At 38.6% G+C, this 22,736-nt stretch overlaps 1 protein-coding gene across 2 annotated transcripts in view; it reads right to left on the reverse strand.

Moving 5' to 3' along the window:
- rhobtb3 (Rho related BTB domain containing 3) overlaps window positions 1–22,736 on the reverse strand; it is a 76,936-nt gene that overhangs the window by 46,267 nt on the left and 7,933 nt on the right. For both annotated transcript variants that reach the window (XM_057845225.1, XM_057845226.1), the window contains exons 3-5: window positions 15,562–15,754; window positions 5,256–5,413; window positions 4,975–5,083 (exon numbers count right to left, since the gene is read on the reverse strand). In XM_057845225.1, the coding sequence (XP_057701208.1) occupies window positions 4,975–5,083; window positions 5,256–5,413; window positions 15,562–15,754 (460 nt within the window). The remainder of the gene's footprint in view (window positions 1–4,974; window positions 5,084–5,255; window positions 5,414–15,561; window positions 15,755–22,736) is intronic.

Below are 22,736 nucleotides of genomic sequence, written 5' to 3' on the forward strand. Positions count from 1 at the left end.
TATGAGGGGCATTCAAAAAGTAATGCACTCATGTGCATTGCTCATACAGGATTTTACCAATCTTGTTTATATTTGGCACAAACATGATAGGACACCCCTTTTTGCGATTGTTTTATGTATTTTTCTTATTTTCAGATTTTTAAAGCTTAAACTAGCTTCCAAAATGGCTGCCCCTCTTGAAGCTTGTCAGAAGCAAAGAGCTGTAATTGAATTCCTTGATGCAGAGGGATTAACCCCTCTGAGGATTCACAACCGGTTGGAAAATGTCCACAAAGATGATACCATAGACTATAGTACTGTAAAAAGATGGGTACAGTGATTTAAAAACAGTACTGAAGACCATGAAGAGAGTGAAAGAGTTCACCAAGGACCAAAAAGTTCAAGGCCCAAAAGTCAGATGGCAAAATTATGGCCACCAATTTTTGGGATTCTCAAAGTGTAATCCTTGTGGATTTTTTGCCGAAGGGGGAAACCATTAACTCTGAGGTATACATTGAGACTGTTAGGAAGCTCAAAGCAAGAATTCGACGTGTTCGGCCCAACTTCGACATGTCAAATGTGCTCCTCCAGCATGACAATGCACGTCCTCACACAAGCATCAGGACCATTGAGGTCATCACTTCATTTGGATAGACTTTGATACCACCTCTTTGGTCCAATGAAAGAAAGACTCGGGGGCAACCGATATGGCAATGACGATGAAGTGGAGACTGCAGTCAAGAATTGGCTTAGAGATCACCCGCCGAGTTCTACAACACTGGTATAGACCCTACCTACGTGACGTCACAACTCCGCTCTCCTGAATGGTACCGCCCAATTGTCCGTCTAAACATAGTGTTAACCTGTTACGGCTACGTACATTCCTCCTATTTACGGCGTGTTTTTCTGCTCCTTAACATTAATAATCAAAATGGTGAAGGCGTGTGTGGCTGTTGGTTGCACTAACAGAGAAGATGGAAGGAGAGACTTGAAGTTTTACTGTATTCCGAGGGATCCAAAGAGGAGAGCGAAATGGACGGCTGCAATTCGACGTGAAAACTGGGCACCAAAAAATCACCACAGACTATGTAGTAGTCATTTTATATCCGGTAAGATGCATTTAAGATATACTTAGAGGGTTTTGGGCTGACAAATAACCACAATTAAGATCATTGCTAGGCTAATCGCCGACAACATACACGTACGTATGTAGTGAGAGTGCTATCGCTAAACCATATAAACATTAAAAGCCTTAACTCCATTGACAAACAACATGAAATACATTAGACTTGACAGTGGATGTTAGCAATAACAAAAGATTTTGAATTGAAAATTTCGTAACTCACCTTTCCAAGCACAAGATAGATTCCTGCCGAATTTTCGTGGACGAGGACCTGTTTCACCCAACCAGCAACAAAGTATTTATAAGCCTCCAAGCTCTTGAAGTTTTTCAAATTTTCGTGAGAATAGGCTGATTTTGTGTGGACAAGATAATTGTAAATATCAGCGTAGCAGATGTCAGGCAGACAGGGCGAAGACAGTGGGTCGAAAAACATCGATTTGGGCATCAAATATGGATCTGGCGACTGTATAGAACGAAGCTTTTCCACATAACGCCTTTTATGCAACACATCCAGTGAGTTTACGGCATCAGAAAGCACCGGGTCTTCCATGAAATGCATTTTAAATTCCTCGATCAATTGAAACCAATGCTTATACAGAGACAAAATGACGGACAAGTGGGCGGAACCATACAGCGAGCATGTGGTTTTGTGACGTCGGTGGGTAGGGTCTATACATGCTCTCGTTCATAGGTGGACTGTAGCTCTTGAGAGAGGTGGAGACTATGTGGAGAAGTCAAAATGAAATCCTCACACTTGTACCTTTCTTTTGATGTATAATACATGTTGCTAATATAATTCGTTTGTACATGATAAAGTTGGGTGCATTACTTTTTGAATACCCTTCGTACGTGCTTCTGAAGATGTCATCAAATTGCAGTATTGGAAGGTAACATAGAAGTACTTGAGTACAAATATGAAGTGGTACTTTTATTTTTTCATTTTACAGCACGTATCTGTACTTTTTACTCCACTACTTTTCAAATTGTAGCCTGCGTTACAAGTTACTTTTGTTTCTTTCATTTTTTTTCTCTTTGTGAATTGATAGTTTCGTTTTCATGCCTCCGGTGCAAACCATAAGCCCGGTGCAACTATATCGTAACTGAGCACTAGAGGCAGCAACACGAATAGTACAAGCAAGATTAGGCAGGTGAACAAAATATTGACTAATAAAAACCAACAGTGAAAGCAGCGCGCCTTTAAATGGGTGCTGCACTCTCTTGTACAGTAGGTGGCGGTATGCACCTGATTGTTTTTTCAGCTAAGTTTTGGAGTTTTTGAGCTTGTTGTTGCTGCGTTAGTTAGCAGGTAGATGTCCATGATTTTTTTGCAGACCCCATTTTTTTTATTGTGACGTAATTTGTTTAAAAGTTTAAAATATCATGGAGTGGTCGAGTTTTTTTTTTATCATATATTTACCCTTTTAAAAGTTTTTTTTTCAATTTTTCTTTGTTCGGCTCGATTATTTATGATCTAACATGTCGGAAAAATGCGACAGTAACAAAAAAAAAAGATATCCCGTGACTTTTTTACAGACACCATTTTTTTCATTGTGACATTCATTCATTCATTCATTTTCCATGCCGCTTTTTAATTTGTTTAAAAGTTTAAAATATGCGAGTGAATAATTTTTTTCCAGTCATTTTTTTTTTACACGAAATATTAGACATCTATAAATGATTCTAAGCTAAAAATGACATTTTGAATAATGAATATAATTAATTACCTTCGTTTTATGGCTGGGTTGAAACAAAAGCGGTCGCGCAACGTCTGTAAACGGGGGTTTCCAGGGTAAAACGGACAAATTAAAAATAGTTCAGGGGCTTAATGCGCCTTGAATCTGCTATGGCAGCATATAGACATATTGTTTTATCAGACACAACAGTTCTTTTGGTTTCAAATCCAGCAGTTTATTTTAAAGAGGGGTGCAAGAGCAGAAACCGCTTTTTCAGCTTTGTCTGTGTTTTCCGCCATTAATAAATGCTTGTGACAGACACATTTTCTGTCATCTGGCAAATTATCTCACTTTTTAACGGACGTAAAAGATCCGAGCTGGACATAAATGGAGTTAGTGACATAATTTGCCGGATAACACTTAATGACATCTGTCATAAGCATTAATTTATGCTCATGATAGTGTCATGTCATAATTATGATGGTCTTATGGCAGTGTTACGACACTGCTGACAAATAAAGTGTTGCCTATTGACCCAAATAAATCAACAAATAAGCCACACTGGACTAAAAGCCACAGGATTCAAAATGAGGGGAAGTGTAGTAGAAGTGGGAACCTCTTGGGACCTCACGATACGATACGATTTGCGATAAAAAGCTCACGATAACGATGATCTGACGATATGGCGATACAACGAATATCGATAAATCATTCTAGGATATTCTACAAACAACTAATAAACAGAAAAACAAGCTTCTGCTGTGAATTGGAATGAGTTTATCACTAGTAGATGTCCAATACATTTGAACTGGGAGGGTGGCAGCAAATGAACATTCCTCCCACTCAATCCCTCCCACTTCAAACGGATTGAACGTCTATGGCCGTCAGTGGCAGCCAATGCCAGGCAATGAGGTAATTTTGGGCCATTTAAGGTCATTTACCTGTTCATTTTCAGTTACTTCCTGTTGATTTGGGGGTGTTTTATGGGTCTCTTCCTGTTTATTTTGAGTTACAGAACAGGAAATCACCTGGGAATCACCCCAATGAATAGACAGTGATTAAAACTCAACAGGAAACGACATGTGAATGCCCTAAAATGAACAGTAAGTGACCTGTAAATGCCCTGAAAAACAGACAGAATGACTGTGAATGCTCTGGTTTCGAATGAACGAACGTTCCCAGTCTAAATGGATTGGGCGTTGAGCACCGTCAATGTAGCCTTAGAGTTAACTGAGACACTATTATGGTGGAAGATTTAGGTAGCAACTTATTGGTTCAATTTTCTTTTTTTTTTTTTTTTTGACATTGACACCTTTTTAAAATGATATCTCGATTCTTGGCAGGAGCATATCGATAACCTTTTGGGATACAAAGTATCACGATATATCACCATTTCGATATTTTGTCACACCCCTAAAGTGTAGTGTCTTATAGTCTGAAAATTACAGTACATACATTTCTTTCTCATTGATATCACAGATCCTGTCAAGGTGTTTTTACATCAATGGTAATGGTAATGTATAATGGCAAAATTATAAACTCATCAGCTGCCATTGCAAGAGGTTGATGACATTCATTTTAAACTGAGACGGCTGTCACCGAACAACTGCTCCTGTCACATCCATGTTCAAATAGATTGGACGTCCATCACCGCCAATAGCAGAAAATGAGTTCAAGGTCACCGCAATGTCAGAATATTTCTGGACCCCATAAATTTCTCATTCAAGTCTCAAAAAAGTATCTCTGAAAGGGATAATAGACACAAGTCAACAAGTAATTGAATTTGAATTAGTCAAATTTATAACACCGATTAAATTAATTTGTTCAAAGATAAAAGTAATCCCATCTAATCAGAGCAGCCTCACAACAAAACACCTAATTGGTGCTCTTTCTCACTCTCGTGTTGCGAACAAACAGTCCAAATGAAAATTGATTTTTACATCAGTTACAGTCTACCTCACGCTTCATCTCTCTTCTAAATCTAAATTCAAAGAAAGAATTATTGATCCTGCCCAAACCTTAGCACATAGCTTTTTTATAGCTCTGAAAACCTGCGAGACGACAATCTACCCTTTTTACTGCAAAGAAATGGGAACATATAAGAAAGAAAATATATATTTTTTAAAAATACACCAGGTACTAAAAGACCATTTTTCATATTACTAGTTTAAGTTTTGAATATCACATCTTTCTTCTGACCTGGTTGTTCCAAGTGAGGCGGGCGAAGCTCGTTGACTTTATTTCCTCGCCTCTTTTCTGGTTTCTCTTTGGCTTTGTGTTTCAGACACTGGATCATGAAGTACTCCAGCTGAACAATACAGAAACACATTTATTCAAAAACAAGGTACAAAAATAAGTTGTTACATCATGTGTTCTTCACTTTGGGAACAAATTGCTCCCATCATAAGATGTTCTACCTTAAAAATGAATAAGCCGGAGGTGAAATGTGTGTGAGAGTGCGTGTGTGCATGTCTGTGTACCACGCTGCCAAAGTAGCGACCCACGAACACATGGTTAAGCGAGGGTAACTCCAGGTAGGTGGCCCCCAGGTCCCGCGACAGCTGCAGACCTTCACTGTGAGGCACACAGCTGCTCCAGTCAGACGCACAAAGCGGGCATGTGCAAGGAGGACCCTCGTCTGTATTCAAATGACAGTTCAAGAGTGACTGTATTCAATTTGCCAGAATATTGAATTAAAATATGATTAGATATTCACGATTTGATCCCCAATATCAGATGAAATGCAACAATGCAAGCTGTTGAGTTTCTCATTCAACTTTGAAATATTCATTTTTTTAGTCCATTCTTCTTTCAGCATACAATTTTGTATGAGCAGGCTCCCACAGGCAGGCAAAGTATTTGTGAAAGTTAAAAATTTCATTTGCGTGAACCCGGCGACTGTGTAACAGGCAGTCTGTGAATCTTTGGCATGCCGAGTAAATTCTGGCATACACTTGCTGACCCAACCAAAACACAAAGTGACAGTAAACAGTTTTTCAATTCATCTCGTGTGCCAGCCCTCCAACCTAACATGCACAATGTGATGGTTGACAGCTCAAAAAAACTGTGCGGCTAAAGCCATGCTACTCTGAGAACACCAAATCTCATCTGATCTTGGATCGATGTAATAGCTATTGAGGAGCACTGCCATAAACCATTGTAAAAAACGGATTCTAAATGCACACTTCTGCTGAGACTTCAACCTGAATATAGTGTCTTGTCTATTTGGACAACCCAGCAACAAGCAGCTCTCCAGCCACATGCTGCTATTTGAACCCTCTGATACGGCTAACCCTATATGAAATAAATGAATATTTGATATTATAAACTTCCCTTTAGTAGGTAGATCAAGTCAGGCTCACTGTTTTGTGTGTTTGTCGACAGATCAGTCACACAAGTCATGCCATTCACAGGTGAAAAGACTTCCAAATGGCAACCATGACTTTACATAGTTGGTGAATTCATGACCTGCGAGAGTGTTCTGTGAATAAAAATGTGTAAATATAAGTAAGTATATAATTAGGGATGTCAAACGATTAAAATTTTTAATCAAGTTAATTACAGCTTAAAAATTAATTAATCGTACTTAATCGCAATTAATCCCAATTCAAACCATCTATAAAATATGCCATATTTTTCTGTAAATTATTGTTGGAATGGAAAGATGAGACACAAGATGGATATATACATTCAACATACGGTACATAAGTACTGTATTTGTTTATCATAACAATAAATCAACAAGATGGCATTACCATTATTAACATTCTGTTAAAGCGATCCATGGATAGAAAGACTTGTAGTTGTTAGAAGATAAATGTTAGTACAAGTTATAGAAATTTTATATTTTATGTTTTTGTTTTAATCAAATTTGTAAAAATTTCCAAAAAAAAATAAACTAGTAGCCCGCTATTGTTGATGCCAATAATTACTCACACAATGCTCATGGGTGCTGAAGCCTAAAAAATCAGTCGCACCCAAGCACCACCAGAGGGTGACAAAACTCCGAAAAACACAAGTACACATTTCACTGTGCTGTCATTTTAATATTTGAGCGGGGCATGTGCGTTAATTGCGTCAAATATTTTAACGTGATTAATTTAAAAAATTAACTACCGCCCGTTAACGCGATAATTTTGACAGCCATATATATATATATATATATATATATATATATATATATATATATATATATATATATATATATATATATATATATATATTTTATTTTATTTTTTTCTCTCTCAAACCAAATTGTCAATTTCCGATTCTTAGATAATTCGCGATTTGGCTGTGGAAGATTTGAGAACGATTCACAAACATCCAAATTCCGATTATTGAATTATACCAGGTAAAGCAGAAATAAAACACAGTCAGCGCGGTCTTCAGGACGCAATGAGGAACAGACTGAGAGTAAATATCATGTTCAACTCATGCCGCTAGATAAAAAAAAAAAAAACAATAATACCTGACTGCGGCCGTCAGCCGCTACAAACAGCGCCCAGTTGCTAGTTGCTACAAACGGCATACATACGGCTATGGTAGATATAACATATATCTAGAACGAGATGTGAAATGAAAGACAACGGCCGTGTTAGATCATATACCAAGAACTAGATGCGAAATGACAGACTTTCCCGCGCTGGTAAACAGGCGCCATCTTAAAGCAGTAAACTTCTCTAGAAGGCTTTGTTGTAGCGAACCTAATTACTTTTTATCCCAAAAAAAAAAAAAAATCGGCAAAATCTTGAATCTATCTTTAAATGATGAAACAGTTTTAAAACTTTCACGTCGAAAGTAGACAGAAGGGAAATTATGGAATAACGGGAGCAATTTTAACAACTTTAACGGTTGATTCACAACATTAAATGAATTGAATGTAGTTTAAAGCTGCCAATACAGAATGGGGACTTGAGTATTTTATGTACTGTTTTTAACGTTAACTTGATACTGAAATAGTAGTTTGTTTAGCCTGAGAGGATTTCTGAACAATTTTGGAACTAGTGTACAAAAAATTAAAAGCGTGGGGGAGGGATTTGTGGTGCATCAATAATTGATTTATAATTAAATCGGAGCCTCTGAATCATAATCGAATTGTTAGGTGCCCAAAGATTCCCACCTCTAGTGCTTTTTGAGGTGTGTTTTGGGTCATTGTCGAGCTGGAAGACCCATGACCTCTGAGGGAGACCCAACTTTCTCACACTAGGCCCTACATTATGCTGCAAAAATTTGTTTGTATTCTTCAGACTTCATAATGCCATGCACACGGTCAAGCAGTCCAGTGCCAGAGGTAGCAAAACAACCCCAAAACGTCAGGGAACCTCCGCCTTGTTTGACTGTGGGGACTGAGTTCTGTTATTTGAAGGCCTTGATGCATTTTCCCAAAAAGGTTTACTTTTGTCTCATCTGACCAGAGAACAAGGCGCAAAGTAGCGAGGGATCACTGTACAGTCAGGAAGACACATCATCCCAATGTTGTTTTTTTCTGTGGAAACATGGTCGAAAGGGCTCTTTGAGTGTTAAAGGTTGCCGACCCCTGGGATAACCTGACACAATTAAGTTGGTTTGTGCCAGTGTAGATATACCTGCCCCGGTTTTAGTAACTAGTATCCCATTGATCCATCCATTTTCTAAATGGTGAATCGTCAATAGGGTTGCGACTGAGTTATAGCATATCCTAGCAGATTTTGGGTGAGATTTTTTTTTTTAAATCATGTCTCGTATGCATAATGTAATAGGGAGGAACACAAAAGCATAAAATTGAATGAGTTCTTCTATTTATTGAATGAAGACACTGGTTCCCTGCTGCGTTCTCCAATTTTCAATCATGTAATATCCGCAGTGGTATTCAGACAAGAACCAGCCATGCTGAGCTATGCGCACATGGGAAAAAGGACAGAAAATTAGAGGGATTATCTTGCAGGACTAAAAGGGCCACAGAGAGACAGAACAAAGAACAGAACCAGAGAGAATGAGTGGGACACGGTTAAGTGCTGAGGCATTTGATAAATCATATTGCTAATAACCTACAGGCGCTCAGCCAAGATTGTGTGTGCGCGTGTGAGACAAAGTGAGAATGGGGGGTAGGGGGGGGGGGGGGGTCTGTCAGGCGGTGACTTGGCACATCAGTGTTGTGTTTACGTGCACGAGGGCGCGCGTGTGCCCTTGGCGGAGTAGTGTGCCTTGTGCTCGGCGCTTCTTTAATGGCCACGTTAATGCGCGTACTGCAGCGGTGGTCAAAGACAAGCCGCAGGAAGCAATTTTAGCTCAGCTGTCATTCTCTGCAGTCACGGGGGGATAGCGTGAACCTAGTCTCGGTAGCAGCGACAAACTACAAACACAAACGCCTCCTGTCTGCCCTCATGCAACACTGAAAACATAAGCACACACACAAACCACGAGCAACATTTAAGCTCTGATCTTTCTGAGACGCTTCACTGGAAGAATCTCATAGAATGTTGAGCAGGAAAGCTAAAAATACAACTCTGGGAATTTGATTGGCTTGTTTCACAAACGGCATTGAATAAAGGTTAGTGTGCCGGTGCATACATTTGTACAAATAACCTAATAAAATCTTGATAAAAGAGAATGTAGAAAGCGTCACAGTGATTGATGCAGCGTTGTCTACGTGTTTTTAAGAGGTCTGGGCTAGTGAGCGACATCTGGAAAATTGTCTTTGTGTGTGGATCTAGCTAGCGCTTGTCCTACTGTACTGCTTATGAGTCTTGTCAACTCACATTTGTGTATTTGACTGTTTATAGCGATTAGTCAACCGCTGAAAGTGCATCATCCACTGTCACGCTCCTTTTTTTTTTTTTTTTTAATTCCCTTAAGATATGGCATATCTGACGGTTGCTCATAATATACAGTGAGGGGCAGAAGTATTTGCAGCCCTTGTGATTTTGCAAGTTCACCCACTTAGAAAATAGGTAGAGGTCTGAAATTTCAGTCATAGATGCATTTCCACTTTTTGAGACATAATCTTAAAAAAATCAGGAACTCACATTGTATGATTTTTCAATAATTTATTTGTAATTTACTGGGGTTCATAAGTACAGTGGGGCAAATAAGTATTTAGTCAACCACCAATTGTGCAAGTTCTCCTACTTGAAAAGATTAGAGAGGCCTGTAATTGTCAATGTGGGTAAACCACAACCATGAGAGACAGAATGCGGAGAAAAAAAAACAAAATCACATTGTTTGATTTTTATTAATATAATATAATTTATTTCCAAAGTAGAGTGGAAAATAAGTATTTGGTCACCTACAAACAAGCAAAATTTCTAGCTGTCAAAGAGGTCTAACTTCTTCTAACGAGGTCTAACGAGGCTCCACTCGTTACCTGTATTAATGGCACCTTTTTTTACTCATTATCGGTATAAAAGACACCTGTCCACAATCTCAGTCAGTCACACTCCAAACTCCTCTATGGCCAAGACCAAAGAGCTGTCGAAGGACACCAGAGAAAAAATTGTAGACCTGCACCAGGCTGGGACGACTGAATCTGCAATAGGTAAAACGCTTGGTGTAAAGAAATCAACTGTGGGAGCAATTAGTAGAAAATAAAAGACATAAAAGACCACTGATAATCTCCCTCGATCTGGGGCTCCATGGAAGATCTCACCCCATGGTGTCAAAATGATAACAAGAACGGTGAGCAAAAATCCCAGAACCACGTCCAGGTCCGTCTGCGGTTCGCTAGAGAGCATTTGGATGATCCAGAAGAGGACTGGGAGAATGTGTTATGGTCAGATGAAACCAAAATAGAACTTTTGGTAGAAACACAGGTTCCTGTGTTTGGAGGAGAAAGAATACTGAATTGCATCCGAAGAAAACCATAGCCCCTGTGAAGCATGTGGGTGGAAACATCATGCTTTGGGGCTGTTTTTCTGCAAAGGGACCAGGACGACTCATCTGTGTAAAAGAAAGAATGAATTGGGCCATGTATCGAGAGATTTTGAGTGTAAGTCTCCTTCCATCAGCAAGGGCATTGAAGATGAGATGAGAAGGTCCTGGAGTGGCCTAGCCAGTCTCCAGATCTCAACCCCATAGAAAATCTGTGGAGGGAGTTGAACGTCCGTGTTGCCCAACAACAGCCCCAAAACATGACTGCTCTAGAGGAGATCTGCATGGAGGAATGGGCCAAAATACCAGCAACAGTGTGTGAAAAGCTTGTGAAGAGTTACAGAAAACGTTTGGCCTCCGTTATTGCCAACAAAGGGTACATAACAAAGTATTGAGATGAATTTTTGGCATTGACCAAATACTTATTTTCCACCATGATTTGCAAATACATTGCTTAAAAATCAAACAATGTGATTTTCTGTTTTTTTTTTTCTCCACATTCTGTCTCTCATGGTTGAGGTTTACCCATGTTGACAATTAGAGGCCTCTGTAATATTTTCAAGTGGGAGAACTTTTATTGTTAGTGATTGACTAAATACTTATTTGCCCCACTGTATTTGTACCCCTGAGAAAATCAGTGATAATATTTAGTGTAGGGCTGTCAAACGATTAAAAATTTTAATCGAGTTAGTTACAGCTTAAAAATCAATTAATCGTAATTAATCGCAATTAATCGCAATTCAAAGCATCTACAAAATATGCCATATTTTTCTGTAAATTATTGTTGGAATGAAAAGATAAGACAAAAGACGAATATATACATTCAACATAAGGTACATAAGTAGTGTATTTGTTTATTATAACCATAAATCAACAAGATGGCATTAACATTATTAACATTATCTCTTAAAGCGATCCATGAATAGAAAGACTTGTAGTTCTTAAAGGATAAATGTTAGTACAAGTTATAGAAATTTTATATTAAAACCCATCTTAATGTTTTCGTTTTATTATTATTATTGTAAAATTTTCATTAAAAAAATAAACTAGTAGCTCGCCATTGTTGATGTCATTACACCATGCTCACTCCCCAAACCCATAAAATCATTTGGACCCACGCGCCAGCAGAGGGCGCCAAATAACAAAAAACAAGTAACAAGTGGACATTACACTTCTGTCATTTCAATCTGAGCGGGCCATGTGCGTTAATTGCGTCAAATATTTTAACGTGATTAATTTTAAAAATTAATTACCGCCCGTTAACGCGATAATTTTGACAGCCCTAATTTAGTGCCAAAGCATTTGTTTGCAAATGCAGAGGTCAGATGCTTTCTGTAGTTCTTCACCAGGTTTTCGCAAACCAAACCAGGTATTTTGGCCCATTCCTCTACACAAATTAGGGGTGTGACAAAATATCGAAATGGTGACATTGGCAGTGTATCAAATACTTGTTCTCCCCACTGTATATCGTGATACTTTGTTTCCCAAAAGGTTATCAATATGCTCTTGTCAAAAATCAAGATATCGTTTTGAAAAGGTGTCAATTAAAAAAAAAAAAAAAAAACGGTGCTCGACGCCCAGTCCATTTAGACTGGGAACGTTCATTCATTCAAAACCAGAGCATTCACAGTCATTCGGTCCGATTGTCAGGGCATTTACAGGTCACTTGCTGTTCATTTTAGGGCATTTACAGGTCATTTCCTGTTGAGTTTGAGTCACTGCCTATTCATTTGTGTGATTCCCAGGTCACTTCCTGTTCTGTAATGCAAAATAAACAAGAAGTGACCCATAAAATACCCCAAAATCAACAGGAAGTAACTGAAAATCAACAGGTAAATGACGTTAAATGGCCCAAAATTCATTGCCTGGCATTGGCTGCCACTGATGGCCATGGACGTTCAATCCGTTTAATGTGGGAGGGATGGCAGTGAATGAACAGTTCAAATGGATTGGACATCTACTAGTGATAAACTCATTCCAATTCACAGCAGAAGCTTGTTTTTCTGGTTATTAGTTTTATTGTATAATATCCTAGAATGATTTCCTGACCAATGTATCGATAATCTTTGTATCGTCAGATCATCGTTATCGTGAGCTTTGTATTGCAAATCGTATCGTATTGTGAGGTACCAAGAGGTTCCCACCCCAATACATATCTTCTCTAAATCTGTCAGGTTTCGGGGCTGCCGTTGAGAAACACAGTTTCACTTCCATCCAAAGATTTTCTATTGGATTGAGGTCTGGAGACTGGTTAGGCCACACAAGAACCTTGATATGTTTTTTACGCAGCCACTCCTTGGTCAGCTTAGCTGTGTGCTTCGGATCATTGTCATGTTGGAAGATCCAGCCACAATTAATCTCCAAGTCTCTGGATCTCAAAATCTGACGATACATTTCACTATTCATCCTCTGCTTTATACAGTACAGTCGTCCTGTCCTCTTAGCCGAAAAGCAGCCCCAAAGCATGAGGTTTCCAACCCCATACTTCACAGTGGGGATGGTGTTCTTGGGATTGTACTCATCCTTCTTTTTCCTCCACACACGGCGCATAAAGTTTGCAAAAAAAGTTCTACTTTGGTCTCATCTGACCACATGACTTTCACTCATGACCCCTCTGCATCATTCAGATGGTCCCTGGCAAACTTCAGAAGGGCCTTCTGGCTTCAAAAGGGAAACCTTCTGAGCAATGCATGTGTGGGATCCACAACGTAAAAAGCCCTCAGCCCGACGATTTCCTCGCTCCATCCCCCTTGCGCACCGCTGGACAGCGGCAAAGAAAAACTCTGACGCCGCTCTCTTGAGTTCCTTACTTTAATCCAACAAAAATTAACCCAAACACTTGTCATTCAAAAATATAACAAAAAGGAGCAACTGAGAAATAGATTAAGAGATAGAGAGTCGTTAATCCAAATAGGAAGAGAGTGAGAGAGAGCGAGAGAGAGAGAGAGAGAGAGAGAGAGAGAGAGAGAGAGAGAGAGAGAGAGAGAGAGACATAAAAAACTGTTTTGTCTCTTATCTGTGACCTATGCGTCCTTCTGCCTTCACGCCAACTACCCGTCCACACAGTCTCTTCCGCATTAAATAGTACGTCGTCAAATATGACGTCACGAATTCCACAAATAAAATAAACAAACCACGAGCCCGTCCCACAGAACCTAAACAAATTATTCACAATTAACATGAATATCGAACTAAACTAGAGCCGTCAAAATCATCGCGTTAACGGGTGGTAATTAATTTTTTAAATTAATCAAGTTAGAATATTTGACGCAATTAACGCACATACCCCGCTCAAAATGATTAAAATGACAGCAGAGTGTAATGTCCGCTTGTTACTTGTTTTTTGGTTGTTTGGAACCCTCTGCTGGCGCTTAGGTCCAACTGATTATATGGGTTTCAGCACCATGAGTGAGCATGGTGTAATTATTGACATCAACAATGGCGGGCTATTAGTTTATTTTTTGATTGAAAATTTTACAAATTTTAATGAAACGAAAACATTAAGAGGGGTTTTAATACAAAATTTCTATAACTTGTACTAACATTTATCTTTTAAGAACTACAAGTCTTTCTATGCATGGATCGCTTTCATAGAATGTTAATAATGTTAATGCCATCTTGTTGATTTATTGTTATAATAAACTAATACAGCACTTATGTAGCGTATGTTGAATGTATATATCCTTCTTGTGTCTTATCTTTCCATTCCAACAATAATTTACAGGAAAATATGGCATATTTTATAGATGGTTTGAGTTGCGATTAATTACGATTAATTAATGTTTAAGCTGTAATTAACTCAATTAAAATTTTTAATCGTTTGACAGCCCTAAACCAAACGTAATTTAGGCTCCTACAGCATGATTTTAAACCATTGCACAGTAGTGTTCTACTGACAGTAGCCTTTGAAACTTTTCTATTCATGAGTGAGGCCCTGCAAGGAAAGATTTTACATGGAGCCCCAGTCCGAGGTAGATTATCAGTCATGTTTAGCCTTTTCCATTTTATAACAATTGCTGCAACTGTTGATTTATTCTCACCAAGGTGCTATCCAATTGTCCAATAGCCTTTTCCAGCTTTGAGGAGCTCAACAATTTTCCTCTGGTGTCTTTCGAAAGCTCTCTGGTCTTGTCCATGGTAGCAGTTGGATTATGACTGACTGTGGGGTGCACCCAGGTGGTGGGTGGTTCGATACTCATAGGGTAGAGGTAGACTTTTTTTTTGAAGGTAGATTGACAAATCTTTGAGTGTCATAATTATTGCTGATTCTCAGGGGTACAAATACTTATGAACAACAGTAAATTACATCATACAATGTGATTTCTGGATTTTTTTTTATTATGTCTCTATGAGTTGGAATGCATCTATGATTGAAATTTCAAACCTCTACCTGATTTCTATGTGGGTGAACTTGCAAAATCACAAGGGGTGCAAATACTTCTGCTCCTCACTGTATTAGCACAAAAAATAACAGTGTCATACTAGCGTTGGTACAAATTGCCATTAAAAAAAAAAAACTAGACATACTAGGGTCCACAACAAGTAAAAAAATATATATATAAAATAAATAGTTTGAGCAAATTTGTGATTTTAGATGTGTGTATCATTGCTCATATACTGTACGTACCCCCCAAGTAGTTTTCCATTTCAATAAGGTTGATGACTCCTGCATTAACTTGTGCCTCATGTTGTGAGGCCTTTCTGCACAAGTGAACTAATCCTACATCAGCATTTTCTCTTCAAGTCAAAATTACACTACACTGCGATAGGAATATGCTAATTAATTTGAAAGGAGGCAGAAGGCCACTAGAAAAAGATAATGAGAAGCCCATTAGCGCCTATTTTTCTTCTGACAAAAACAGGTAAAGAACAAATCAGTAATAAGATAATAATAACAATAATAACAAGCAAACCGATTTAAAAAGTCACACTTGTTCTCACCGTTCAGCCTGGCTCCAACAGCAACTAAGATGACTGGAACCCCCCAGTGTCGAAGAAGTGGGCGCAGTCTTGGGGCATATCCATTCCTGACCTGTTGGAAGGCCAGCTTGTCGGTCACCGAATACTTGATGACCAAAATGTCAGCCTGCTCAAGAACTTTTCGTACGCTGGCCCAGTCACTGTCCAACAAGTCCTGGAAAGGAAAGAGACATATCTGATTAAACAACAGTTTACTGAATGTTGTCCAAACTATGCCCAGTCTTTATTAGCCTGCAGCAAATGATGAAAATATCATTGAATATGGCCCGCACAAGAAGATTGAGTGGAGTCTACATTCTGTTGCAATTCTCAGCTTCAACACTAGATGGACCTAGTTACTTTAAAAGTGCCTCCCTATTAGCTCGGACAACATGTTAAATCAATGTAGGATGATGTAGGATTTCAATCATTTCAGTATTTTGTTTTTAAAAAATACTTTTTTTTTTTAATTTAAAAAAAAAATCATCATCATCATCTAATGTGATAAATTGATCTCACTCGGTTAGGATATTCTTGACTTTTTGCTGTCGCTGGACATTTTCATTTTGTTTCAGTAGTCTAAATATACAGTTCAGTTTATATATTATATAACTTATCATTTTTTTTGTGTTTTTTTTTTTTTAAATATCCTTATTCCTCCGAATTACTTTGTTGGTTGTAGCCATACACTTCACCATCAGTTGACGAGACAGCTCGTACAGACATTGCCCCACGCTTTCCAGTAGCGGGCCGACCCAGGCAGAACGTTGAGTTGGCTTTCACTGTGATAAACTCAAACACACCTGCATGCTAACGCCGGATTTAGGTGGAAATAGGACGAAGATTTTATTGCATAAAAGCAGGCAGGAGTGTCTCAGGAGTGATTTGGTCGAGGATTCAATGTAATTATTATATAAAATAGCAACATGCATGCACTTTGAAATGTGAAAAAAAATTAAATGAATGGAAAAAATTTGCTTAACTTTAGCTGAAATATTTACGGAAAATGAATGATAACTGCCCGTTTTTTTTTGTTGTTTTTTTTGTTTTTTGCTTTTAACCAAGAATCTGCATTGTTTTACATTCATAGCTATAGAAAGTCCGGGATTTACGCGTTTGTATACAAAAAAAAATCAATTTTAAAAAGCTCCTTGTTTTGTAATGGTCATGTTGGATTTTGTACTATACATAATAGCGTAAACTTGCATCCAAATAATCGGACCATTTTCGGCCAACTGCCCATTTTTTGGCAAAAAACTAGTTATTTAGACATTTCTGCATCCATACAAAAAAAAATGTGCCTTTTACGTGTTTTATTTTATGTAACATTTCAATCTAAAAACAACGAGGGCCAGATGAAGCAATTGTGACATCAGAATTCAACTTAAGTTCTGATTGTACATAGAAAAATGCAAAATTTGTTTTTGTTTGTTGAATAGAAATAAGATGATTCTGCATGGTTTCCTCGAGTATTACGTTTTTTACGTGAAAATTTAGGGATTTATGTCAAAATTGCACTAAATAAAAACAACTTAAGTCCCTATTTTGGGCAAAAACCTGTTGAATACTGCTATTGATCCTGAAAATATAGGCGATTATATTGCATCAGGCAATTTTTGTGCACCTAACAGAGAATCTGAGAATTTTACAGCTATTTTAAATTTTGTTGTACTTACATAAAAAATAATAAATCGGGATTTTATTTGGGAACGACTTTGAATTTTTTTATGCCACTGCTCATTGAGACTCCTACAGTGCCTTGCAAAAGTATTCAGCCCCCTTGAATCTTGCAACCTTTCACCACATTTCAGGCTTCAAACATAAAGATATGAAATTTAGTTTTTTTGTCAAGAATCAACAACAAGTGGGACACAATCGTGAAGTGGAACAACATTTATTGGATAATTTAAACTTTTTTAACAAATAAAAAACTGAAAAGTGGGGCGTGCAATATTATTCGGCCCCTTTACTTTCAGTGCAGCAAACTCACACCAGAAGTTCAGTGAGGATCTCTGAATGATCCAATGTTGTCCTAAATGACCGATGATGATAAATAGAATCCAAATGTGTGTAATCAAGTCTCCGTATAAATGCACCTGCTCTGTGATAGTCTCAGGGTTCTGTTTAAAGTGCAGAGAGCATTATGAAAACCAAGGAACACACCAGGCAGGTCCGAGATACTGTTGTGGAGAAGTTTAAAGCCGGATTTGGATACAAAAAGATTTCCCAAGCTTTAAACATCTCAAGGAGCACTGTGCAAGCCATCATATTGAAATGGAAGGAGCATCAGACCACTGCAAATCTACCAAGACCCGGCCGTCCTTCCAAACTTTCTTCTCAAACTAGGAGAAAACTGATCAGAGCAGCCAAGAGGCCCATGATCACTCTGGATGAACTGCAGAGATGTACAGCTGAGGTGGGAGAGTCTGTCCATAGGACAACAATCAGTCGTACACTGCACAAATCTGGCCTTTATGGAAGAGTGGCAAGAAGAAAGCCATTTCTCAAAGATATCCATAAAAAGTCTCGTTTAAAGTTTGCCACAAGCCACCTGGGAGACACACCAAACATGTGGAAGAAGGTGCTCTGGTCAGATGAAACCAAAATTGAACTTTTTGGCCACAATGCAAAACGATATGTTTGGTGTAAAAGCAACACAGCTCATCACCCTGAACACACCATCCCCACTGTCAAACATGGTGGTGGCAGCATCATTGTTTGGGCCTGCTTTTCTTCAGCAGGGACAGGGAAGATGGTTAAAATTGACGGGAAGATGGATGCAGCCAAATACAGGAACATTCTGGAAGAAAACCTGTTGGTATCTGCACAAGACCTGAGACTGGGACGGAGATTTATCTTCCAACAGGACAATGATCCAAAACATAAAGCCAAATCTACAATGGAATGGTTCAAAAATAAACGTATCCAGGTGTTAGAATGGCCAAGTCAAAGTCCAGACCTGAATCCAATGGAGAATCTGTGGAAAGAGCTGGGAAAGAGCTGAAGACTGCTCTTCACAAACACTCTCCATCCAACCTCACTGAGCTCGAGCTGTTTTGCAAGGAAGAATGGGCAAGAATGTCAGTCTCTCGATGTGCAAAACTGATAGAAACATACCCCAAGCGACTTGCAGCTGTAATTGGAGCAAAAGGTGGCGCTACAAAGTATTAACGCAAGGGGGCCGAATAATATTGCACGCCCCACTTTTTGGTTTTTTATTTGTTAAAAAAGTTTAAATTATCCAATAAATTTTGTTCCACTTCACGATTGTGTCCCACTTGTTGTTGATTCTTGACAAAAAATTAAAATTTTATATCTTTATGTTTGAAGCCTGAAATGTGGCGAAAGGTTGCAAGGTTCAAGGGGGCCGAATACTATTGCAAGGCACTGTATATGCCTAAGGAAGGTGCCTGTTTTGGTTTTAGGTCGCTAGCGGCTTTGGTTTTGAAAATACTTGAATTTTAAGGTTTGCTTTTTTTAAAATAGAGCTCTTATCAATCGGCCCCAACCCCCCTGTCCCGTGAACTGATAGTGAAGTCTACATTGTAGCGGTTAACTCATACCCTGCCACTGACAGTTTTCGACAGCCATGTTAAGCGGCAAGTCTGGCATTGAGTTATTGCTGTCAGCCCTCCCGGTCAAAATGGATTGGACATCTATCCCCATCAATGACAGCCAAAAAGTCAACACTTAAAAATGGACATAAGTAAATATATTTCAAAAACACGATCTTTTTTACCCGATTCCGATCCTCTGAAAGTGGCCTGAACAGAGCTTAGACATAATTAGCATATATAAATACACACATGCATACAGTATATGTATGTATCAGCATCCGCTGCTTGGTAGGGAAAGAAACTAGAGTGCCAGAAGTCAAGTCTTTAAACACAAGCAGCTACGATTAAAAACAAAAAACACCAGAAATACAAGCTCAATTTTTCAGTTGTCGTTTTTAACAAAGCAAGTGTCGCTAGGATAATTATGAAAGTCTCTGGTTCAACTCAGAACAAAGGAATGAAAATGGAAAAAATGCAAATATTAGCTCATTTCGCTGTCAATAAAAAAGTGATTCAGCCTCAGACAGATCATTCAATCATCATGCAGAGAAGCAGAGCGTCCGGGCCAGCCGAGACCCGCTCAATGCCAATAGACCCCAGAGACGCACAGCGTGTGATGAGCGGGATAAACCCAGCCTTTAGCCAATAACTCGTCTCGTTTCGCTGTAGTGGAACAATGCGCTCTCAACTCTCGAGACGCCCAGCGTCCACACAGTTTAAAGGACTGTGAAGCTGTGTGAATTGTAACCAGTGATTAGAAGCCAGTCATTTTAACATTTAAATTGGAAAGACCTCTTTTTTTGACATTAGTTTGGTGGTGTGCAATTTTTCTCATGTCGAGTGTGTGCTTTGCCTCAACAAAGGTTTGGGCCATACTTGTTCGACATTATGTGAGGCTAGAAAGGCAAAACCGACCTGACTGAAATTTTATTTTAAAAAAGCTGTCAAAACCTCTGCAATGCTTGGAGTCATTTGAATAAAAACAAAGAAGCCTAAAGATGCGTGACAGCCTCTTGCCAGTGTAAGACAGCTCTACAATAGAGCACATAAAGTACCGCTACAAAATCAAAGCAATTCTCTGAATCAAGTGGTTTAAAAAAACAAAACTACTTTCAAGTTTGAGGGAAGGATACTAAAATTGCTCGCGCAAACCTGCAATCAGTGCTTGGAAAGAAAGCGGCTGTGAAAGTAGAAAATGATTGAACATCGAAAAAACAAGCAGCGTGCAAAGTAACCTTATCAGTTAAGTGACACGTTTGATTATACTGACATTCCTTCCGCAAAGGTGATTGTCTTTTTATCACATTGCTGATTACTAGCATTGTGCACGTGTCCACATTCCCACTCATTGAGCGTAAGAACAAGACACGAAACAGTGTATCAAGTCAGAAACCTTGGCGTAATTATTGACTCAGACCTAAGATTTGCTAGCCATCTAAAGTCCGTCACTAAATCTGCTTATTACCACCGAAAAAATATAGCCAGAATTAAGGATCTTCTGACTCAACAAGATATGGAAAAACTTATGCATGCATTCATTTTCAGCATATTGGACAATTGCAACGGTATATTTACAAGTCTTGATAAAAAATCAGTCAGGAAGCTGCAGCTAGTACAGAATGCTGCAGCCAGAGTCCTCACAAATACAAGGAAACTGGACCACATTACACCGATTTTGAAATCGTTACACTGGCTTCTAGTGAGTCAAAGGATAGACTATAAAATACTACTGCTCGTCTACAAAACTCTTAATGGCCTTGGACTAAAATACATGCTTGATTTGTTAGATTCCTATGAGACATCTAGACCCCTAACGTCGTCTGGAACCGGTCTTCTGTATGTTTCAAGAACAAGAACCAAGCAGGGTGAGGCAGCATTTAGTTATTATGCTCCTCACCTCTGGAACAAGTTACCTGAAGGTCTGAAGTATGCTCAAACTGTTAGCTCCTTTAAATCAGGGCTAAAAACGCTTTTGTTTAGCACTGCATATCCATAACTGGCTATGTATTTCAATCTATTTGCTTTTTATTTCTCTTGTGCTTATCCCCATTGCTGATTTCAATTGTTAGCAGTAGTAGTAGTAGTATTTGTTTTATTTTATGTTATTTTATTTTTTTATTGTATTCATGATTAAATGCGATTTTTATGTATAATTTTATTTCCTATTTGGATTGTGTTTGTTTTTACGATCTATTGATTTTAATGTGATTTTTATGATCTTCATGTGATGTAAAGCACTTTGAATTGTCTTGTATTGAATTTTGCTATATAAATAAATTTGCCTTGCCTTGCCTTGCCTTTTTGACTGAATATTCCAACCAGGAACATTTATAATAACACGTTGAAAACGACTGTTTTTTTGTTTCCCATCATTTTTTAGGGGAATTCTAAATCAGGCTGCTTAGGACAGTTATGCTTTTGGCCAAGATCGTTATTTATTGAATATGGCACGTCTGGTGGTGGCTCTGTTCTCCACTTAACGTCTTGAGTGGGGCAAACTGAAACTCCGCTCGCCATTTTGGCGGTGCTCTCTGGCGTTTCATGGTTCACATCTTCAATGCTTGGTTCTCACTCAGTAGTTGTGGTTTGAAAAAATTACGTACATCCATCTTGCCTCTTCTGTCCTCAGGTGTTTGTTGTTGTTTTTTTGGCTAAGCAAAGCAAATGAGCGTCTCTAAGGTGCTAGCCACATGATCTGTTTGAAAAATATTTCTGACCCATTATAAAATTATATTTTGTTCATTTCATTCATTTTTTGTGTTTTTTAAATTGCTTTACAACTTTTGTAGACAACATTTTCCCAGCAAAGTCTTAATTTTAAATTTATATACTCTATTGCAGACATGTCCAAAGTGCGGCCCGGGGGCCGAATGCGGCCCCTGGTCAAATTTCATCCGGCCCCCAGCCTCTGTCATAAGATCAATAACCTCTGGCCCGCACACAGACTTAATAAATTGGTCAGCAGTACTGCTACCAGCATATGAAGTAGCTTACACATTAAATGCTGATCCTCATTTACCCACTAAAAGGCAGCAGCCCTTCAAGCAACATTACCCCATGTGACCCCTTGACTTCCAATTTTCTAAAATGGCAACAATCAACAACAACAACAAAAAAAAGTTGACCGCGACGGTCGACGCTTCAAGAATAGGTGGAAAATGGACTATTTCTTCACTAAAATACGCAACAACTGTGTCTGCCTCATTTGCAAAGAAACAGTCGCTGTTTTTAGAGAGTTTAATGTGAGGCGATATTACCAAACAAGACATGCTAACATGCACGACAAGATTACAGGGAAGATACGCAGCGAGAAATTGAAGAAACTTGAAGCTAGTTTAATTTCACAGCAGCAGTATTTTGCAAGATCCCCAGAATCGAAAGAGAACGCCACAAAGGCTAGATTGTTGAAATCATTGATTTAAAAAATTATAATAATAAAGCAAATGTGACACACAAAATGGCTTGCTAAAATTTGCTTAAGTATATTGTTCTACGTAAAGTACCTCAGCCAAGGTTGGCCCCCCACATTTTTACCACACCAAATCTGGCCCCCTTTGCAAAAAGTTTGGACACCCCTGCTCTATTGGAAAGTAAATTACA

The sequence above is a fragment of the Corythoichthys intestinalis genome, chromosome 9, assembly GCF_030265065.1.
Source record: "Corythoichthys intestinalis isolate RoL2023-P3 chromosome 9, ASM3026506v1, whole genome shotgun sequence".
Lineage (NCBI taxonomy): Eukaryota > Metazoa > Chordata > Actinopteri > Syngnathiformes > Syngnathidae > Corythoichthys > Corythoichthys intestinalis.